General features: G+C 45.6%; 1 protein-coding gene across 3 annotated transcripts; it reads right to left on the reverse strand.

The window, feature by feature from the left end:
• Window positions 1–92: 92 nt before the first annotated feature.
• SLC25A44 (solute carrier family 25 member 44) lies at window positions 93–18091 on the reverse strand. 3 transcript variants are annotated; one of them, XM_024574173.3, is made up of 5 exons: window positions 17942–18091; window positions 11464–12101; window positions 5678–5805; window positions 3532–3632; window positions 2563–2698 (listed from the first exon to the last, which is right to left on the reverse strand). In XM_024574173.3, the coding sequence occupies exons 2-4, from the start codon at window positions 12086–12088 to the stop codon at window positions 3552–3554; spliced, it is 834 nt and encodes a 277-aa protein (XP_024429941.1). In that variant the 5' UTR covers window positions 12089–12101; window positions 17942–18091; the 3' UTR covers window positions 2563–2698; window positions 3532–3551. The 3 variants fall into 3 exon arrangements, with proteins under 3 accessions (XP_024429919.1, XP_045060661.1, XP_024429941.1); XM_024574151.3 differs by lacking the exon at window positions 3532–3632 and having other exon boundaries at window positions 93–2698; XM_045204726.3 differs by lacking the exons at window positions 3532–3632; window positions 17942–18091 and adding an exon at window positions 13595–13692 and having other exon boundaries at window positions 93–2698.
• Between the last annotated feature and the right edge of the window lie 3903 nt (window positions 18092–21994).

Here is a 21994-nt window from a genome sequence, read left to right on the forward strand (position 1 = left end):
TGGGGGCTGACGGTTGTCCGCCGATAAAAGTAGCGCTGTGGTGCACTTGAGTAATTCGTCCGCCAGCCGGCAAAATAAGCGCCAGCCAACGCTCAGGGGCTTAATACAAACTTTTAATTACACTTCACAGACTTGGTACAGTGCAACAGTGAATGAATGTTTGCAGTTAATATTCACAAGAGTCCACTTTATCAAATGTTACCGCACCTGTAATTTCGTCCCTCTGTCCCTCAGCTCGTAGCAGGTTTCCTGCCTTGCTCGGTCTCCCGAGTTTCTTCCAGTTTTGGCTATGGACCAGTACATTAAAACTGCTGTCTATGGTCCTGGGAAACGGAAGTCCACTGTCCCATTCCCACCAAGTCATGTTTTCATTGAACCCGATTAGATGGGGAAGTAGGGGCCAGGGGTTCCTTTCATTATAAAAAAATAAGCTCATCATCCTTTGAAACTCATGTGTGTGTGTGTGTGTGACAGTGAGAGAAAAAGAATGGCTGAAAGGCTATGAAATACTGTACAAGAAAATAGAAGGAAAGGAGTCTGGAAAGGAGAAACATCCTAAGGCATGAGAGGCAGGAGACTACGTCCTGACCATACTTTCCCCACTTTGCCACAGTGGGGACAAGTTTCTAGGAAGGGGAAGGAGTGGAGCTGGAAAACAATCTCCAAAGGTGTCGAGTTTAAAGAGAGAGAAGGCTAGCCAATATTACATTGGGGGTTCTAAGGTAAAGGGGCGGCTGCGGGGCAGGAAAATTCAGAATGATCTGTGGGCCCAACCCTTTGGATGACCATTTGTAGACAGAAATTGAATTCTTGACAAAGTGCAAGAAAAGGCAAATAAAAATAAAGATAAGTTAAAGGGAAGATAACCCTCAAAGATAAAAGACCAGGATGGATGGTGGTGGTGAAGGTAGAAAAATGTGGTTTTCAGATTCTGATCTGAATCTGGCCAGGGTGATAGAATGTGGGGCAGCCATAAGAAATAGAAAGGCTTCAGAAGGTAGCTAGCACCTTTCAAATTGGCACCATGGCCCTTCCCAGGGGGTGGGACCAATAAGAAGGTTTGAAGAATCATCCTGGCCAAATGTCTCAAGTAGAAGTGCAGGGTTTGATATGCTTTCTTCTCATCCCGTTTCCTGCATCTCTCTTCACCTGCAACACAGGCTTGGGAGACAAGGTGGGGAGGATGAGGCAGGGAAGCAGCATTCATCATCTAGCTCCTGAGAGCATCAACAAATAATCTCGGCAGTATCAGGCTGGTATGCAGTGGTCCTGGCATTGGGTGATTTCCTGACCTGCTCTTTACTCTCTTCCAAGCATCCCTCTAAAGGGTACCGTGACTGGCATGAGTTCACATTGGGGAGAAGAAAACATAAACAGTTCTACGTATCAGAGATTCCCATTATGAGACAACAACTGTTTCCACGAGTCCAAGCGACTGGGGTGTATATGAGTTATGTTATAATTGCTCAGGGCTGAGAACCTACACTGCCCTCTCCTAGGCCTGGCCCAGCTGGTCTAGGGAGATGGGCTGGGGCACACATACCCTCTTGCTGTTTTCCAAACCAGCTACCCTCTCAACCTGACTTTCAGGGTAGTGCTCCAAGTTCTGTGTGTCCCAGACAGCCTGATCTACTTAGAATTGTGCCTACCATGAGTCATTTGGGTCAGGGGAAGCCAACAGCTTATATGTCCTGGGGCTACAGAGACTGAAGGGACATGGAAGGGATAGGGAACTGAGATTGGGGGAAAAGTTACATTACATTTTTCTACCTGTCTGTGGGAGGGGTGAGCACTGACTACAGGACTGCATTGGTGCTTTAGCAGGACAAAGACAGTACCTGGTTCACAGATGTTAAAAAATATAAACACATGAAATAAAGTATTAACATTTCTCCCCAACCTAGTAACTCCAAAGAGAGGACGAGTACTCTGAGGTCTTTTGCTGTTTCTCCTCCCTGTGCAAAAGTGCCTGGCACCTTGCCCCCAGTGGCAGGAAAAAGCATAGTAGTCTGGTGGACAAATCAGTCCCAAAATAAAAATAAGCAAGCCTAAGAGATGAAGCAGGAAAGCGTTGGTGGCAGCTGCTTGGAATCTGGGCTGAAGCCCCAAGTAAAAGAACCAGTAGTAGTAAGTAAGCTCTATGCACAGCTCTTACCAGGATCTCAGGGACAGAGATGGAAGGGGAAGCCAGAAGAAGGGTTAGCAGGGGAGGGGTGAAGTGGGACTAGCGGAGAGGGAGGGTTTCCTTAGGGCAGGATTGAGTACCAGGACTAGGTGAGGGAGCCCAGTTTGGCAAGAAAACTAAAAATAATCGGCGCAGGAGATACAGGTGTGGAGCCTCTTCAGGCAGAGCAGTTCAGAGTCTCTGCCCCTGTCCCAGACAGGGCACCTGGCCCAGGGCAGGGCTAAGTATGTGTCAGGGGCACTTGGAGAGTGTGCTATCCTCCGTACTCTGCCCTGGACCCAGAGTAGTGTGGGAAACAGCAGGCTTCTCTCCCATCACTGGTTACCAGTGTCTCGAGTCCACCAGCTCAGGTCGGAGGCTGAGTTTCTTGAGGCTCTCGTAGCCCACCACAATGACAATGGTAGAGGGTGTGGCTGAGATGATTCTAGCTGAGAGGCCCTTCATGAGGCCCCAAGGCCCCTCTTCTGCCATCAGCTGTCTGAAGGTCAGGATGATGGAGTTCTTGCCCTCCACCTAGAAAAGTCAACACAGTGGAGGGTCATGGTCTGCAGTCAAAGTTCCTCTGCTCATTCCTCCTCTGCCTTAGGGTGAATTTGAATTCTGGGTTGGAATTTTGCTCCCCAGTTTACTAACACATAATTATCTTCAGGTAATTTACTTAACTCTTTGCACCTTAGTTTCCTTGAATATAAAACAGTGATAATTGTTCCTATGCCATGTGGTTGTTCTGAGCAGTATACAAAAGAATACTAGTAAATGTTGAGAACAGGGCCTGGCAGACAGTAAGTGTTCAATAAACATTAGCCATTACTTAATATCATTAGATGAGCTACACAGCTATGAGTCTTTGGACTGGGTGCTTCTCTCTGGTCTCAGGGAGGCTGGATTAAATCACCTCTAAGGTCCTCTGCAACTCTGCCTGTCTGTGATTTTGACTCTGACCATCTCAATCCCTCTGAACCCCCCTGGCTAGAGTCCTCCCCTCTGACTCTGGTGTCTCCCAGGCACCTATCTAACCTATCACATTGGAAGCCTGGCTAAGGCAGGAATCTCTTTTCTTTCTCCACAGTCCTGTCCCCCTCCCCCCACCCCCACACCCTGCCACCAAACCACACCTTTAGAGGCTGCCCACTCAGACCCTCGCTCAAGGCAGGAAAGATACACTCCTTGTTATACACACCCCGCTGTACTGTGTGACCTTCACAAGGTGATCTCACCCACGGCTGTGAACCTCTCCCTACTCGCCATGCCTCTCCCACACTCCTCTCATCAGTCCTCTCATCCGACCACCTCTGCGTCTCTAACCCTCACACTTATCCACGGCCATGTCAAGGATACAGCTATACCTCTGGCCCTCATATGCACTTCATCTCCTCCGGCCTGGGAGCACCTCACAGTAGAGACCTGTCCTTTCCCTGGATCTCCTTGTGGAACACCTAGGATAAGGCTCAGGAGAGAATAAAGATGGAACCTATGTACCTTATTTGCAAACCAATCAGATGCCAATTTACTGATTTTCAAATGTGTGTGGTAGGGGAAGGACATTCTTGAGACAAAAGTACCTAGATTTTCCCAGACAGGAAGAAGTTAAAGGAAATCATCACCACCAAACCAATATCACAAGAAATGTTAAAGGGACTTCTTTAAAAAGAAGAAGGAAAAAAAAGATTAAAAATATGTAAATACAATGGCACTAACTAAATACATAATTACTTTAAAGGTAAATGGACTAAATGCTCCAATCAAAAGACATTGGGTGGCTTAAATGGATAAGAAAACAAGACCCACACATATGCTGCCTACAAGAGACCCATTTCAGATAGAAAGACACAGACTGAAAGTGAAGGGATGGAAAAAGATATTTCATGCAGATGGAAATGGGAAAAGAAGCTGAGGTAGCAACACTTACATCAGACAAAGTAGACTTTAAAACAAACCTATAACAAGAGACAAAAAAGGACCCAGCAATTCCATTTCTGGGTATTTATTTGACGGGACCCAAAACACTAGTTCAAAAAGACATATGTATCCCTATATTCATTGCAGCATTATTTACTATAACCAAAATATGGAAGCAGTCTAAGATATGGAATCTAATATTCCATATACAATGGAATATTACTCAGCCATAAAAAAGAACGGCCAGGAGGCTCAGTTGGTTGGAGCGTTGTCCCATACACCAAAGGGCTGCAGGTTCAATCCCTAGTCAGGGCATGTATGGGAGGCAACTGATCAACCTCTCTTTCTCTCTCTCAAATTAATAACTATATTGAGGATTAAAAATAAAAAAACAAAAAAAAGAGAGAATTGAACTTGGCCATTTGCAACAACATGGACGGACCTAGAGGTAATTAAGCTAAATGAAATAAGCCAGAGAAAGACAAATATCATATGATTTCACTTATATGTGGAATATAAAAAAATAAATGAACAAACAAAACAGAAACAGACTCAGTGATACAGAGAACATTTTGATGGTTAGCAGATGAGAGGAGGTTGGAGGGGGTTGAGTGAAAAAGGGGAAGGAGGCTGGTGTGTCTCTCCACACCATGCCCCTCTCCTTTCTTGGAGAGTGAATAAAATCTTTACTCTCTAAAAAAAAGGGAGAAGGAATTAAGATATGCCAATTGCTGGTTAGAAAAACAGTGCCAGGGATGTAAGGTACAGCATAGGGAATACACTAATAACTATGAATGGCGTCAGCCGGGCACTAGATTAATTATCAGGGTGATCACTTAGTAATTCATATAAATGACTAATCATTATGTTGTGCACCTTATTGCATATCAACTATAATTGAAAAATAAAAATATTATTTAAAAACGATACCTAGATTGAGCCTGGCTGGGTAGCCCAGTTGGTTAGAGCAGGAGTCCTCAACCTCCCTCCTCCCGGTACGCGGACACCACTTGCATTACCACCTGAGTTCAGCCTCCTGTCTCCCCTTACTCCACCCCGGTCTGTGGAAAAATTGTCTTCCACGAAAATGGCTGCTGGTGCCAAAAAGGCTGGGGACTGCTGGGTTAGAGGGCCGTCCTGATACACCAAGGTTGCTGGTTTGATTCCCAGTCAGGGCGCATGCCTGGGTTGTGGGTTCGGTCCCCAGTTGGGGCACATGAGAGGCAACCTATAGATGTTTCTCGAGCACATCAATGTTTCTCTCCTCTTTCTCCCTCTCTAAAATAAATAAATAAAATCTTAAAAAGAAAAAAATAACCATAAATGCATAAATAAGTAGAACACAAAATCAATTTTTAGAGAGGAATACTCTCTCTAAAAATCAATAAATAAAATTAAAAAATATTGGAGGGATTGAGCAAAAAAAGAAAAAAAAAGAACTTATGGACATGGACAACAGTGTGGTAATTGTTGAGGGGAGGGAGGTGGGTGGAGGTGGAAGAGGGGATAGGGGGGTAAATGGAGGTGAAAAAAATTGTTAAACACACCTAGTGGCTCATGTGGGAGGAGGGTGGAGGAGGAGGCTGGTCTTACCTGCACTCGGGTTCGGATGACATCCATGGGATTGGTGAGGATGGAAGCAGTAGCTGCAGCCAGCGGCCCTGAGATGGCTTGAAAGACAATGTGAGGGCACTCCTTAGGACAGAGGTATGAGAGCTGCTCTGGAATGGAGGGCAAGACAATGCCTTAAGACACGAGGCACCACCCCACCTGCCCGCACACTGCTTCTAGCAGTTGGCCCAAACCCTCCATCCTTAGCCACCTCAGACCGATCCCTGCCCCACCTCTATAACTCCCATCTTTTTTTTCCTCTTTGCGTCCTTCTGCACCAACAAGAAATGATAAATCTCAGGCTCTTTCCAGAAGTCATCTTGGTTATATCCTCTGGAGAAGGAAATTTCAAAACTTCTTCTTTTGGTTATTTATTCCTTTTGTCTAATGAAATCTTTCCTGATATAAAAATGTTATGCCTGTGCTCTGCTCCACCCAACTCATAGGCTAGAAAAGCACACACTACGTATTTTCCATCATATGCACTGAATAACTGGTAGGATACATTAAAAACTGGTAATGCTGACTATGGTGGGTCAGGGGCCTTTTCACAGTATACCCCTTCTTCCCTTTTGAATTTTGAAGCATGTAAATGTTTGTACATATAACAACAATTACAGTTAAAAAAGTCATATCCTACAGTGAGAACTTTTCTTCAGCCTATATCAAGAAAGAAAAATTCATTTTCCGAAATGCTAATGAAGAAGATTGAATAATACCCAGATTCACCCATGTCCAGTACCACTGGGAAGTTTATCTGCAACTGAATTGTTTGCGTTACCCTCTCTGGAGGTGAAGGACGAGAGTTCATGCACTTACTCCACAAAGACATGCTGAGTGGCTACCATGGGCCAGTCACCCTGGGTTCTGAGGATATAACAGTGAATAAAAGTGCCTCAAAATCCCTGCCCCTAAGAGAGTTACATTTTAATGGGGCGAGACAGACAATAAACAAATAAAAAACAAAATACATAGCTTTATGAGAAGGTGATGTGTGCTAGCGATTGATAAAAATAAAGCAGGAAAGACAGGCCTGTGAATCAAAGGGTTGCTGGCCAGGTCCCTGGTTTGGGGCATGTAAGAGGCAACCACACATTGATGTTTCTCTCCCTCGCTCCCTCCCTTCCCTTCTCTCTAAAAATAAATAAATAATTTTAAAAATCTAAAAAAAAAATAATAGTAATAATAAAGCAGGAAAGGAAGATAGGAAATGCCAAGGGTAGGGGGTGAAGGAGTTGTCATTCTAAACAAGGCAGTCATGGAAGCCCTCATCAAGGTGACGTTTGAGCAGAGTCCTAAAGGAGCGTGCAAGCCACATGGCGCTGTGGGAAGAACTCTCCAAGCAGAAGTAACATCCTATGTAAAGGCACTGAGGCAGGAGCACACCTGAAGTCTTCGAAGGGCAGCAAGGCCAGTGTGCCTGCAGCAGAATGAGGGAAATGACAGTAGGTGAGGTCCAAGTGGTAAGTCATTTAGGACCTCGAAGCCATTGCAAGACTTTGGCATTTAAGTGAGACTGGATGTAAAATAGATTCACCATTTCAAAGATCCACTCTTAGTTTTCTCTCTACAATTCCATCATCATAATACCTTTAAGAATTTTTTCTGAGGCTCCGAATGTGGGTAATTTGTGGCCGGGCAACTAAATATTAGGGGGCAAGTAAGATGGTGGGTGCTGGCAGGGCAGAAGTGAGAGCCTCGAATCCCTGGCAGCAGGCAGAACTCCTTAAGCCCTACCAGAACCTGGTTTCTGATCGCTTTCCTCCCCAGGGTCAGCATACAAACAGAAACAGAGTAAACCGGTGGCTCCACCTCATGGGTGTCCTGTTTCTCTTGAGAAGAAAGCGTTTCATAACCATTAGAAGGGAGCCTCTGGACTGGCACTGCCAGCTTCCTTAGGCCTGTCTGCACTGGCCCCAAGCCTGTGAGCTGCAGTGGGACCCAGATTCCAATTCGAGTCATGTATACGTGCCATTTTCCTGGGGCTTAGGGAAGAAGATGGAAAGTCAAAGGCAAGAGGGTGGGGGAAAGAGCCCCATGTCTTTCCTCCATTATTCATTCAGCAAGTGTTTACTGGGCACCTATTATCTAACTTGGCTTAAGTCCCTCCTGGCTAAATGACTTTGGACAAGTAATATGGATAAATATTTATTTAATGCTTACTAGATGTCTGGCATTGAAATAAGCACGAGACATAAAACAGAAATGAACAGAGAAATGCCTTCATGGAACTCATGGTCTAATTAAGGAGCTAGGAGTTGGAAATAAAATTACTGCAAATTATAACAAGTGCTCTTATGGAAACAAGGTGCTGAAGAAGAAAAGAGTCCTCTTTCCAACTGGGTAGTTAAGGAAGTTCACTTTGCAAAGGTGGCATGGAAGTTAAGGCCTGGAGCATGAGAAGGACCAGCCACACAAAGAATAGGGGAAAGGGTATTCCAAGCAGTAAGAACGTCATCTGCAAGAGCTTTGAGGTGACACCAGAGCTTGGTGTGTTTCAGGAACTGAGAGAAAGGCGGCGAGGACGGACCAGAGTGAGGAAGGGGAGAAGCACAAGATGGGGCTGAAGACGCAGACAGGAGCCAGATCACGTAGACCTGTGTTGACAAGGAGAAGCACTAGATTTTATTCTACATGCCCATAAGTCAGCATTGGTAGATTTTAAGCAAAAGAGAGTGACGAGAACCCATTTACCCATTCAACAAATATTTACTGAGCACTTCGACTGCCTGGGCCCTGAGACACACAGTGCTCACAGAGCCCGGCATGTACTGGGTATTCAACAAGTGTTAGTTTCCTCCCCCTTTCAAGAAAATTTCCAGTCAGTTGTATCTCAAAATAGCTGGGAAAATATGCATTAAAAAATAAAAGAACCTTTCGACATTGCAGAAGAGATAAGGCACACACAAATAACATGAAGGCAAATGTTGTAACTGCCTGAAGCAAGATACAAGCAATTACCATGGAGGCTGAAAGGAAGGAGAGATCACTTCTGGGTTAAGGGCTACATGGAGAGGATGGGAGAGACAATAAGAAGCGGTTAAGTCACGATTTTACCCAGGGAAGTGTCCCTGGAAGGCATCCGGGCAGAAGAGTGACATAACAAGCAAAGATAGGAGGAATGATGCATGGTTGGAGAACTGTGTGTTAGCTGGCCCGGGTGCAGCAGGGACCATACAAAGGGGAACAGCAGGAGGTTCCGCTGTAAAGGGAGGCTGAAGCCAGGCTGACAAGTTTGGGTTTTTACTCAGCAAGCAGTGGATCCATTGAATATCACAACAGGGTTTAAAAAGTCAATTGATTTAAGAGGCGAGTGAGGCATAGAAAGGCACAGACTTAGAACAGGCCAACGCTGCCGTCCGGGAGGGTGTTAGCAGTGGCATGGTTTCCAGCAAAGGCAGCAGGAATAGAGAGAACGTTGGGAAAGATATCTGGGCCACAAGGACTACATGTGGTAACAAGGAAAAGGGAGTGGCCAAGCCCAACCCCCAGGCTTCAGTCTCAGTGACTTGGACTACTGACGGATAAAAATAAGTCAGAAGGGAAGGAAGAATAGTTCATTGAACAAAGTTGCACATGAAAATACACGCGTCCAGGTTGAGGTCCGTCAGAATGTTTGTCGGAAGCTCTGTACAGGTTAGTCAGGGAATGGAAATAGAGATTTTTGGACATATTAGAAAAGTACAACTCAATTGTAAATGAAATCGGATGAGGAAAAAAGGGCAAAGAGAGACTCCAGAGAAAATACTCATATTTCCTAGAAAGTTGTTTCTAACATTAAGATTGCTAGGATCACCCTGGCTGGTGTGGCTCAGCGGGGTGGGCGTCGTCCTGCAAACTGAAAGGTCACAGGTCCAGTTCCCGGTCAGGCCACAGGCCTGGGTTGTGGGCCAGGTCCCCAGCTGGGGATGTACCAGAGGCAACCCATCTGTTTCTCTCACACATTGATGTTTCTCTTTTTACCCCTCCCTTCCCCTTTCTCTCAAAATAAATAAATAAAATCTTAAAAATAAAAATAAAAAGATTGCTAGGATTCAATCCTAAAGATCTGATACAAAGTATCAGAGTTAGAGTCCAGGTATGTGAATTTTACCAAATATTCTATTGTGTTAAATAGAGTAACTACTGAAATACTATAAATAGTAAATAGATGAAATATTGTATTAAACAGAAGAAAAAAGAAACAGAGCTAGCAAAAAAGGAGGAGGAGGAAGGAGGAAGGGAGGAAAGAAGGGGAGAAGGGGAGGAGCAGGAAGAAGAGGTGCAATCAGTAGAACAGGAGAACTAGATGAGTACGGTGCCATGGAAACACAATGACAATAGGTTAGGAAGTTCTTACACAATATGGTTAGAAAAGTCCCAGATGGGATGAGACAGAACGTCCACTGACAAGGGTGAGAAGGCGGCGGCAGCAGGATTAGGGAGGCTGCAAGCTTATACTGCCCTGACTAGAATTTGGTAGTTACCCAAAGCTGTGGGTGCCACGGGGTAGTGGGCACACTCTGATCCTGCTCTTGGCAAAGTGTTCTGTCTTTTCAGAAGGCAATCTGGCAATATGTTTATCGAGGCCCCCCAAAATCTTATCTTTTGACACAGTGATCCCACTTTTGGGAAATACTTAAAAAGAAGTAAAATGTGTTATGAACAAAACTACATTATAGCCCTGGCTGGTGTGGCTCGGTGGATTGAGTGCCGGCCTGTGAATCAAGGGGTTGCAGGTTTGATTCCCAGTCAGGGCACATGCCTGGGTTGTGGGCCAGGTCCCCAGTTGGGGGTATGAGAGAGACAACCAATCGATGTTTCTCTCCCTCTCTTTCTCCCTCCCTTCCCCTCTCTAAAAATCAATAAATAAAAGTAAAAAAATATGCCCTGGCTGATGTGGCTCAGTGGACTGAGTGCTGGCCTACGAACCACAGGGTCACTAGTTCAATTCCCAGTCAGGGCACATGCCTGGGTTGCAGGCCAAGTCTCCAGTAGGGAGCACATGAGAGGCAAGCACACATTGATGTTTCTCTCCTTCTCTTTCTCTCCCACTTCCCCTCTGTCTACAAATAAAATCTTTAAAAAAATAAAAAATTAAAAAATTAAAGTAAAAAAATACATTATAGGAATGGAGAAGTTCATGGTTATATCACATCTTGAATTTAACAATTCCGGAAAAAGGCATCCAACCCAAAAACTTTCTATTATTCATTAATTTTATCTTCAAGTGCCAAATACCCCTTAATTTTGTCCTTTCCTATCTTCCAATTCTCTGCCAATATTCCACTAGCCCCAGTTGACTCCAGTGTACTCAGAACACACTCTGTGTTCTACAATCATTTAGTTTACTTGTCTGATTCCCCCCCACTCTAATATAAGCTCCTTGAGGGCAAGAACTATGTTTTGTTTTGTTTTGTTTTACAGTTTTTAAAAAGACTTTATTTATTTAAAGCGGGCAAGGGAGGGAGAAAGAGAGAGAGAAACATCAATCAGTTGCCTCTCGCAAACCCCCAACTAGGGACCTGGCCTGTAACCCAGGCATGTGCCCTGATTGGGAATTGAACCAGAAACCTTTCGGTTCATAGGCCAGTGATCAATCCACTGAGCCACAGAAGCCAGGGCAGTTACTATGTATTATTCATCTTTGAATCCTCTTGAATCAAATGTTTTCTGAATGAATGGGCCATTCTCCCATTAAATCTCCTATTATCACGTATATAGAACAATGGTATCTTAGCCAGATTAGTAAACCCACCCTCCACCCCACTCTCCTGGGCCCCGCTTACCTGCATAGAAGTGATAGAAGGGCCACCAGACAGCACTGTTTGGGATGTAGGTAAGCAGTGAAGCCACATAGCCTCGGTAGAAGCCTCGAAGACCATCAGCCCGCAGGATCTGCTTGATGATGTCCTTGGTTTGGCCAAAGGCGACTAGCCCTTGTCCCTCTGGGTTCCCTTGCACTTGGAAGCGGCCCATTTTCTCACCCTTACGCTGCATCATCAGGTGCTGGGAGACCACATCAATGGGCACTGTGATGCTCTGGGCCACAAGAGAGGCTGAGCCACCGGCCACCAGCGACTTGACTGTATTGCTCTGGCTGTAGTCAGCTACAAACTTCCGTGTGAGCTCATAAGTGGTGACATAGCACTGGCCCGAGATGAGGGTGAAGGTGTTGACCAGGAACCCCCGGTAGAGGCCAGTCACACCATCTGCTCGCAGGATCTTGATGAAGGCGTCAAAGGTCCCGTGGTAGAGGCTCTTGCCTTTCTGAACCTGCAACCGAGTGCGGATGAGGGTGAACGGATAGACGCTGACACGGATCATCATTGTCATTGCCACGCCAAACACATAGAACTTTTTCTTGTCCAGGTGTTCCCACTCGATGATCTGGATGTTGCGTTTGTCCTCCATTGTGCCTGAAGTCCTGGGGATTTGAACAGGTGGGGGGACGTGAGGAAGAAGGTCAGAACTTCACTCTCCCCTTCCAGCTAGGCTCTGAAACCTCATTCTCAGGCTTCATCTCCCAGGGTACTCACCTACCCAAAGCTTCCACTTCACCCAGTCTTGTTCTGGGTCTTCCTTCCCAGCTCGGGAGATGGCCCAGTTCTCTCTCCTTTTTCAGTGCTCCTCAATTCCAGAAACCCTGGTTTCACGCCCCCCTCAGCTCCCTACCCTGCACGTATCAGCTATTTGGTCTTTCTGCCTCTGTCATGTCCCATTCTCCTTCTCTGGCTCACCTGGGCAGAGTTCAGGATGCTGGGGACAAACCAACCACCTGGCAGGATGCAAGTCCTTTCAGTGGGCTAATGAGATGTCACTGAGTGGCATTTAGGAGGTTCCGAAAGGCAGGAGGGAAGAGCTCCATTTTTGATGCTCCAGGCTCACTGAGGAGGCACTGCCTTTGTCTGGCCTTGCATCCTCGGCAGGGTGCCCCTTTTATCACATTTACCAGCTGACTCACCTGGCTTTATTTCTGGGTCCCATGCTGGCCCCTCGGAGCTCTCCTGGCCAGCACTCACTACACTTAAATTTTCTTCAGTTTACATTAGAAGAAAGTGAGGTAAAGAAGCTAAGTGGGGCTTTCATACCACAGGGCATCCCCCCCACACACACCTCCCCTCCCTCCAATGAGAGTAGAATGTTAGGGACAAGGCAAAGGTCAGAGTCCTCTCTGGTTATTAGATAACTCACTCTAGAGAAAGAAAAGAACCCCCTGAAGAGTCTTGAGAACTACAGGGTAAAGAACGTTTGACCCCTTTGGTTCCTAAGTATATAAATCATTAAAATTATGGAACTTCATTATCAGTTCCAGATAATGAAGAGATTCGAGTAATCTCTTCACAGTATAGGCTCTGCCTTCAAGAAGCTCACAGTGTGTTCAAGAGATACAGTATCGCTCTGGGAAATGGATGTCAGATGTAGGGGTAAAGAATCCGGTGCAAATGAATGCACATGTGACCCTCTAGTTAAGTGTACCCACTGCCTAAAGAAACAAAACTAAAGAGTTTAATAATGTAATAATTGCATAAAGTCAGGACCTTCCAACTGAATAACTGTCAAATGAGAGGACATCATATATTGGACATATTCTTAGAAACAGTGTAATATGCTCCTGTGTGGGGTATTGGACATTTTCAGCCAGAAGGGGAAAGTGAGTTCAATTCCAGGAGTGAAAAGTCAGGGGGCTCCCTGGGGTTTGACAGAAATCCCTGAGGGCTGGGAAAGGAGGTGGCCCCATCAAAGGGACAACTCCAGAGGGCTGAAATGTCTACACTAGCAGTCCCAGTGCTAATGCGGAGGTCAGTGGGGAAGCGAGGTTAGCTTTCGGTGTTCCCTCAGCTGGACTGTATCGCTTTCATAGAGTACAGACTACCTGCAGTGCACACTGAGTACCTGGGAGCCGAGGGAAAACCTCACCTTCAGGATGAGTCATAGGTGAGGTACATGTAACCAAGACAGGCTTCCTGGAGGAGGACAAAGCAGTCTGAGTGAAAGAGGAATACATACAGACAGTAAAACGGAAAGAATAGCTTGGAACAACTGGGTTGGCCAGAATGGAGAATCTGGGCTGTAAAAAGTAAGCTAGAGGTGGGGTTCTAGGAGAACTCAAAAAACTGATGTGTCCTGTGCTTAAATTTTGCTGTGGGCAAAAGTGGTCCTTCCTCCCCACCGAGTCCAGCAGGGCAATCTTCTCTTTTGAGGCCGTTTAAGAGAAGGTGGTGACAGTCTCACTTGCCCCAGGGTGCCTGTCATCCAGGGTCCCAAGGTCATGTTTCCATTACCACTGAGAGTTGAAGAAAGACACTAGGATTTACTAAATACCTAGTATCCGAAGCAACCCTTACAACCTAACCTGCACACAGTCGGACACTTCTGCTAAATGAGTAAATAAAGGGTCAGATATAGTCACACGCTGGTCGGTGGGAGAGAAAGGATATGAGCCAAGGTTTCTTCTCCACTCCACCATGCCTTCTACCACCCTGGAAGCTGAGCTCCAACACGAATCACTGTTTGGTCTAAAGCCAAGTCATTCTCACCATGGAGGGTAGAATGAATGCTCTTGACTGCCAGTCACCCAAGGGTTAGGCACAAGCTCCTGGTCCTGCAGATGCCCGGGGATTTCTCAGAGCGTTGGTCGACAGCAGGGGTGTCAAACTCAGGGGTGCCAAACCAGGGCCACATCAGTCTCCTGGTTGCCTTCAAAGAGCCGAAATAATTTTAGGACTGTATAAATGTAACTACTCCTTAACTGTTAAGGAGTTGAAATTACATTCGGCCCTCTGAAGGCAACCGTGAGGCTGATGTGGCCCCCGGTGAAAATGAGTTTGAGAGCCCTAGTCTAGAGAAACCAAGAGCTGCTCCTGCTCTCTCAGGGTGCTCGTGGAGTGATCAAGCTGAGAGGCTAGTCACACTGTTGTCACAGGACAGATACAGGAGGGCTCAGGGAGGAGGGCCTCCCTATAGGGCTCATGCAAATCGTGTCCTAAGCAGGGCAGAGAGGCAGAGCAACAAAAGATTCTGTTCCAGGACCTGGCTTTGTGGGCACCGTCAGGCTGAATCACACAGTATCAACGTATCCTGATGAGAAATCCTAAGGCAGGACACAGTGCCTGCTTTTCTCCATCTCTGACACGTGCCAGTCTATTTTAATCTTTTTAAAAATCTTCACCCAAGGATATGTTTATTAATTTTAGAGAGAGAGGAAAGAGGAGAGAGAGAGAAGCATTGATCAGTTGCCTCCTGTACCACTCCAACCAGGCATCAAACCTGCAACCTGGGTATGTGCCCTGACCTGGGCAATCGAACCCGCAACCTTTTGGTGTACAGGATGATGCTCCAAGCAGCTGAGCCACTGGGTCAGGGCTGTGCCAGTCTATTTTAAATTCCAAGAAGGAAGTGGGGACTCTCCAAAGCTGAAGCAGGTAACTTCTACTATTGCTATGGTAACAGAAGAAGCCACTAAGAGTCATGTCTCAGAGAGATAAGCCTCTATACTTGAAGGAGAGGGGCATTGCATCCCCTCCCCTCTTCCCTTCAAAAAGTAGGATTGTGCCTAAAAGGTGGAATCTCAACCTACTCTTGATTATGTAACCTCCAAACTTCCTGTTGAAATATCAAAACTAGTTCTTCTTGTTTTACCCTTTGGAAAATACTCCTTGCAGATAGCTGCATATAAACTTCCTTCAGCTTCCCTTCCCCCAACGCAATCAGCCCAACTTCATCAGGGCTCTTCCCAGACCCTTATTTGTATACATAACTCCAATTCCAAATTTTCCCCATCTTTTAACACTGCTCGGGTACAAAGGCTGAAGTGCTTCCTACGGAGACCCGACAGATAACCCAAGATGTTCTGAAGTTATCAGACAAGATGTCAGAGGCAGAACCCCCGTGACCAAGCCCACCAGTGGAAAGGGGCAAACTGATGGGCTCAGTGCACCTTGTCTCCACTTCTACCTTCCTTGTGCCAGGAAAAGCACACTAGACTATTCACTAGATTCTGAGGTAAGACTCTGGTTCAGGACCAGACAGTGTCACCTGGAAGGCAAGGTAAGGCAGTGGAAAGGACACTAGTAATCAGGAGATCCAAGTATGAGCTCCGATCCCATTACTTACTAGCAGGACTGGAACCAAGTCACTTCACTGAAATTCGGTTTCCTCATCTGTGCAATGGGGATACTAAAGCCTGCTACAGCTATACAGTCATGTGCCACTTAACAACAGGGACACGTTCTGAGAAGTGGGTCATTAGGTGATTTTGTTCAAACATCGTAAAGCTCACTTACACAAACCTAGACTGTATAACCTACTACATCTGGCTGGATGGTACAACCTATTGCTCCTGGGCTACAAACACTTACAGCATTATTACTATACTGAATACAGTAGGCAACTGTAACACAATGGTAAGTATGTCTGTATCTAAACATAGAAAAGGCACAGTGCAAATGCAGTATAAAATGTAAAAAATGGTGCACCTGTACAGGGCACTGACTGTGAATGGAGCTTGCAGGACTGGCAGGTGCTCTGGGTGAGTCAGTGCGTGGTGAGTGAGTGTGAGGGCCTAGGACATTACTGCACACTGCTGTGGACTTTGTAAACACTGTGCGCTCAGGCTACACTAAATTTATAAAACAACATGAGATTAAATCAAGCACAAGAGAAAATGATTCAATCGAGAGACTTGGTAAATATGAGATGGGTGAGGCCGCTGTCTGTGTAATATGGCATACTCTTTGCAGCAAACTTTTTTTTCTAAGTAGAAAGAGTACACTCTACAATAATGTTTAGCCCTGACCAGTGTGGCTCAGTTGGCTGGGTGTTATCCTACAGAGCAAAGGGTCACTGGTTCCATTCTCAGTGCAGGCACATGCCTGGGTTGTGGGTTCGGTTCCTGGTCAGGGTACCTACAAGAGGCAGCCAGTCGATGTTTCTCTCGCACATCAATATTTCTCTTCCTCTCTTTCTCCCCCCTCCGTCTCCTCTTTCTAAAAATAAATAAATAAAAATAATTTAATAAAAATTTAAAATGTTCATAGTAAATACGTAAACCAGTAACACAGTAATAGTAACAATTATCAACTATTATGTATTGTACATAAGTGTATGTGCTGTACTTTTATACAACTGGCAGTGCAGGTGTTTTATACCAGCATCACCACAAACCCATGAGTAAAGTGTTACGCTACGACATTAAATTATGATAACTGCAACATCACTAGACAATAGGAAGTTTTCAGCTCCATTATAACCTTATGGGACCACCATTGTGTATGCAGTCCGTGACTGACTGACATGTCATTATGTGAAGCATGATTATGTAACAGTGTGGTGTGGTGCAACTCCTATGAACTAACATGTGTATAGCATTTTGCTACAGCAAAGCATTTCCATCATTGCAGAAAGCTCTTTTGGACAGTGCTGCTCTAAACCCCAGCTGTTCAAAGTGGTATACAGACCAGCAGCATGGACATCACCTGGGAGCTTGTGACAAATACGGAACCTCAGAATGCACCCTAGATCTGCGTTTTAACAGCCAACATTTTAACAAGATCTGGAGCGATTAACGTGTATGTCACAGTTTGAGAGACACTACTGTAAATATTAAGGACTGTCAGTACTATAACAATGATAACCACTACTCTAAAAGCCCAGGACCACTGTGACTAGGTTAGGAACCCTGACTCCATCCTGACTTGTCACTGGAACTTGGCCAATAATGTCTACTAGACTCATTCAGATCTTTTCAGGCAACCACCCCCACCAAATTAAATCACCTTCTGTAACTCCTGAGAAGACACCCATGGAGTTTGGTCCCCACTACTCAGCTGGAAACAAGATCTTTGCTTCCTCCTTCTATTCCTCTGTTCTCCCTACTGCATCTGCATCAACGCTCTGCATCCTGCGAGCTATCCACATGAACGTGAATACCTTTACACGCTTGCTCATCTGTGTTAATGAATATGCATTTCCTTTGAGGAATTCCTTGGTGGTATCTCCGACCCCTCCCTCCAGAAGATCTCCCTTGGATTACGTGAGATTCCCATCAAGCCCTCCTTTGCTCTTCAATAGGTACCCATGTGATCCCTCATCACAGACACCACGTGACAATCTTCTCCACCTACTGCACATGGCACCCCCTTATACACTTCTGTCCTGGCTCCCACGGAACTGCAGCCGGGCACTGCAGACACCCGTCGCCTCCTTGACAGGTCCAGATCCTCGGAGATCTTAGACTGTAGGCACACCAAACCGATGGTTTCTTACCTTCTCAGATCAGGGCGGTCCCGCCGCGTCTGAGGCGAACTCCAAGCCCGGACCGCTAGGCGGAAGCTCCCACTCTACCCGCGGTTCTTGGCGACTGCCAGCTTCGGGGTACATTTCCCCCCATCTTGACCCGGCTCCCGGTACTACAGGAACCGGAAATTCAGTAGCTGTCATTCCCGCCCCCTCCGGGAGACGTGAATGAACGCTGGGAAACTCCACCAATGGTGTTCTGAATCCGGAGCGAGGGTGGACGGTCCTGATGGCCATCTTGAATTTGGTCAGAAGCCACGCCTGTATTAGCTTCACGATGCCCTCAGCTGTACGGCGCATGCGTATTTCTTAATTCGCTAAATCGAATAATCCGGTGCTTCTCGAAGATACAGATCAAAATGTGTCACCTGGTGTTTGTGGTCTATTGGAATTCTTAAATTAAAATCTAATCTTTAACTTTTATGTAACTTTTCTCATCTGTGGAACCAAAACAGTAGAGGCCAATGTGCAGCAGGAAGGACTAAGGGTTCACAATCAATTTAGAAGCTTGGAAACAAAAAAGTGCAGAAATAGGGAACATCCTGGGGTTGAGGTAAATGACATTCAGGGTCTCTTCAACGCTGAAACTATTTACCTATGCATGGATTTAACAAGAGGAACAGCTCTTTAAATGCGGGACTGGGAGGCCTGGAGTGGAGAGTTAATTTATTTCAAAATACATAGATGTTTCTATAACTCAGCGACAAGAAGACAAACAACCCAATTTTTAAAATGGGCATCCCTGATTGGCGTGGCTCAGTGGGTTGGGTGTCATTCTGCAGACTGAAAGGTCACCGTTTTGATTCCTGGTCAGAGCACACACCTGGGTTGAAGCTGGCCAGGCCCTGGATGGAGGTGTGCAGGAGGCAGCTGATGGATGTTTCTCTCTTCTCTTTCTCCCCCCCTTCCCCTCTCTCTAAAAATAAATAAATAAAATTTTAAAAATGGGCAAAGGATTTGAATAGATACTTCTCCAAAGAAAATATACAAATGGCCAACAAGCCCATGAAAAGGTGGTCAATATCATTAGGCATTAGGGAAATACAAATCAAAACCATGAGATCCTACTTCACACTAGGATGGCAATAATTAAACAAAAATCCAGATAATAACACACATTAGCAAGGATGTGGAGAAACTGGAACCCTCAGACATTGCTGGTGGGAATGTACAATGGGGCACCTGCTGTGGAAAACAGTTTGGTGTTTCCTCAATAAGTTAAACAAAATTACCATATGACCGAGCAATTTCACTTGAATATATACCCTAAAAAATTGGAAATAACTGTTCAAAAAAAAACTTGTACAGGAATGTTCATAGCAGCCCTATTCACAGTAGCAAAAAAGTAGAAACAAACCGTGGTATATTCATACAATGGAATATTATTCAGCTATAAAAAGTAATGAAATGTCGATACATACTACAACATGGATGAATCTTGAAACCATTATATTAAGTGAAATAATCCAGACATAGAAGTCACATACTGTGTAATTCCATTTAAGTGAAATGTGCAGAAGAGACAAATCTATGGAGACATAAAGCAGGGTGGTGGTTGCCAGGGGCTGGGGGAAGGAAGAATGGGGAATGACTGCTTCATTACTACAGAGTTTCATTTTTGGGTGATAGTAATGTGCTGGAAGTAGAGAATGGTGATGATTGCACAACATGGTGAATGACTGAACGTCACTAATGGTAAGTTTTATGTTACATGTATTTTACTACAATAAAAAAAATTGATACATCTAGGATAGATCCCTCCCGAACACTAGATTAGATATTCAAAATGCCTAATGGAGATTTCAAACTTAGTGTGATGGTTAGTTTTATGTCAATTTGGCTACTAGGCTGTAGTACCTAGTTATTCACTCAAACACTAATGCTGTTGCTGTGAGGTGTTTTGTAGGTGTGGTTAGCACCTACAATCAGTTCGCTTTAAATAAAAGAGATTATACTCTGGTTTCTCCTCAGATCGAATAAATCTTTCACCTTTTAAGTAAAAGAGATTACCTTGATATTGCAGGTGGGCCTCATCTAATCAGTTGAAAGAACTTTAGGCAAATTAAGTTTTCTATGAGGAGGAAATTCTACATCAAGACTTCAGCATCAAAGCTACATCCTGGAAGAGGCTGAGGAAAACTGTTCCTCCTGCCAACACTCAACCAGGCTAGACCAGATGCCGTGGCAGCAGCAATGGCCCTCATCAGAAGGCCCCAGGGACCAGAGAGCCTGCTCCAAAGGCATGGGCCTTGAGATAGATATAGATACCAGTTCAGGTGGGAAGCTGCCCACCATCAAAAGGCCATCCCCACAGCTCACCTAACTTTCATTATCTAATGTGCTCGTGGGAAACAGCTCTCCCTGGCAGCATCCCAGGTGCCTCCCCAAGCCTCTAGTCCCAACCTAAGACCTGTCACCCTTCTGATAAATTCCTACATCTTGTTCTGTGGGAACAGACAGCCCCATCTGACTCAAGCAGCCCTGGGTCAGGAGGGTGGGCACCTTGCCCATCTTCCTCCCCAGTCAGCACACTCTGCCCCCAGGACACTTCTGAAGCCAAGGGGAGCCCTTTGAAAACGGTGCCCACAAGGTCTTGGCTTGGGGAACAGTCGCGGGCCTGACCATGGGAGGAGGGGGTTGGCAGGCCAGGCTCAAGTGTCCAGGGGCTGCCGTTCCCAGGGCTCACTGCCTCTTTGCCAGGGTCTGCAAGATGCCAGGGAGAACACCACAGCTTTCGTGGAACTTATATTCTCGGAGTGGGGGATGGGTGGAAGGAGGGGAGGGAAGAAAGTTAAACAACTAAATAAATAAAGATGATTTTGAACAGTGACAAAATGAACACCGGCAGAAATTGAGATGGGGTGCCGGGATGGAAAATGATGGAAGTATGATCTAAAGCATAGGAAAGGGCCAGCACTGGGAGCCACCCTCCAAGGGCCATCAGGCTGGCATCTGATCCCTGGGTGGGGTCAGGACGCCCCAGCATGACAGTCGAGGGCAGCACATTGGCTGCTGTCATCTTGGTTCACAGACAAGGGCGTAGGTCACCGAAGGGCATGAGACACAGAACAGGGAAATTCAAGAACCTAGGTGGGATCTGGCAACCTGAGAGTAAATAAAGGGAACAGGTTGCCCTAGCTAGTGTGACTCAGTGGATTGAGTGCTGGCCTGCAAACCAAAAGGTCGCTGGTTCAATTCCTAGTCAGGGCATGCGCCTGGGTTGCAGACCAGGTCCCCCATTGGGGGCTTGCGAGAGCCAACCCGATCTAATCGATGTTTCTTCAAATTACATTGATGTTTCTCTGCCCCTTTCTCCTCCCTCTAAAAATAAATGAATAAAATCTTTTTTTAAAAGGGGGGGATAGGTTTCTCAAGAAGGGGCGGAAGTGTGTGAAAAGAAATGGAGTATCATATTTGAACAAAAAAATGGGAGATATTACTTATTGAGCATCTACTACATACCAGGCCCATGTTGTTCCCTAGAGATATAGAAAAAAGGTGTAGGTCTAAGGGATGCATAAGGCTGTGTGAAACACTGAATCAGCCCATATGAGGAAGTGTCTCAAAGTTTTCAGATGGAAATTGCTGAATGTTCATTAACAAAAACCCACAAAAAAACTAAAAAAAAGCCCTTACTGGTGTGGCTTAGTTGGTTGGGCAACATCCTGCAAAGTGAAAGTTCTCCTATTTGATTCCCAGTTGAGGCACATGCCTGGGTTGCTGGTTGTTCCTAGGGCAGAGCATGTACAGAAGGCAATGGATCCATGTTTCTCCCTCTCTTCCCCTCTCCACCAAAAAGAAAAAAGAAAGAGAAAGACTTCAGCCTCAGCTCCTGCCCCCAGAGTTTCCAGACTGTACACCTGCCCTACAGATTCCAGGTGCGCCAGCCTCCACAATGGCATAACCAATTCCTCAAAGGATATATATTGGAGAACCCTGACTTACACTTAGTATGTAAAGAATAGAACTATTTCTTCACCCAAATGTGGGCTACCTGCTGTCTTCCTCATCTCAGGTCACTAG

Source organism: Desmodus rotundus, chromosome 12 (genome assembly GCF_022682495.2).
Source record: "Desmodus rotundus isolate HL8 chromosome 12, HLdesRot8A.1, whole genome shotgun sequence".
NCBI lineage: Eukaryota > Metazoa > Chordata > Mammalia > Chiroptera > Phyllostomidae > Desmodus > Desmodus rotundus.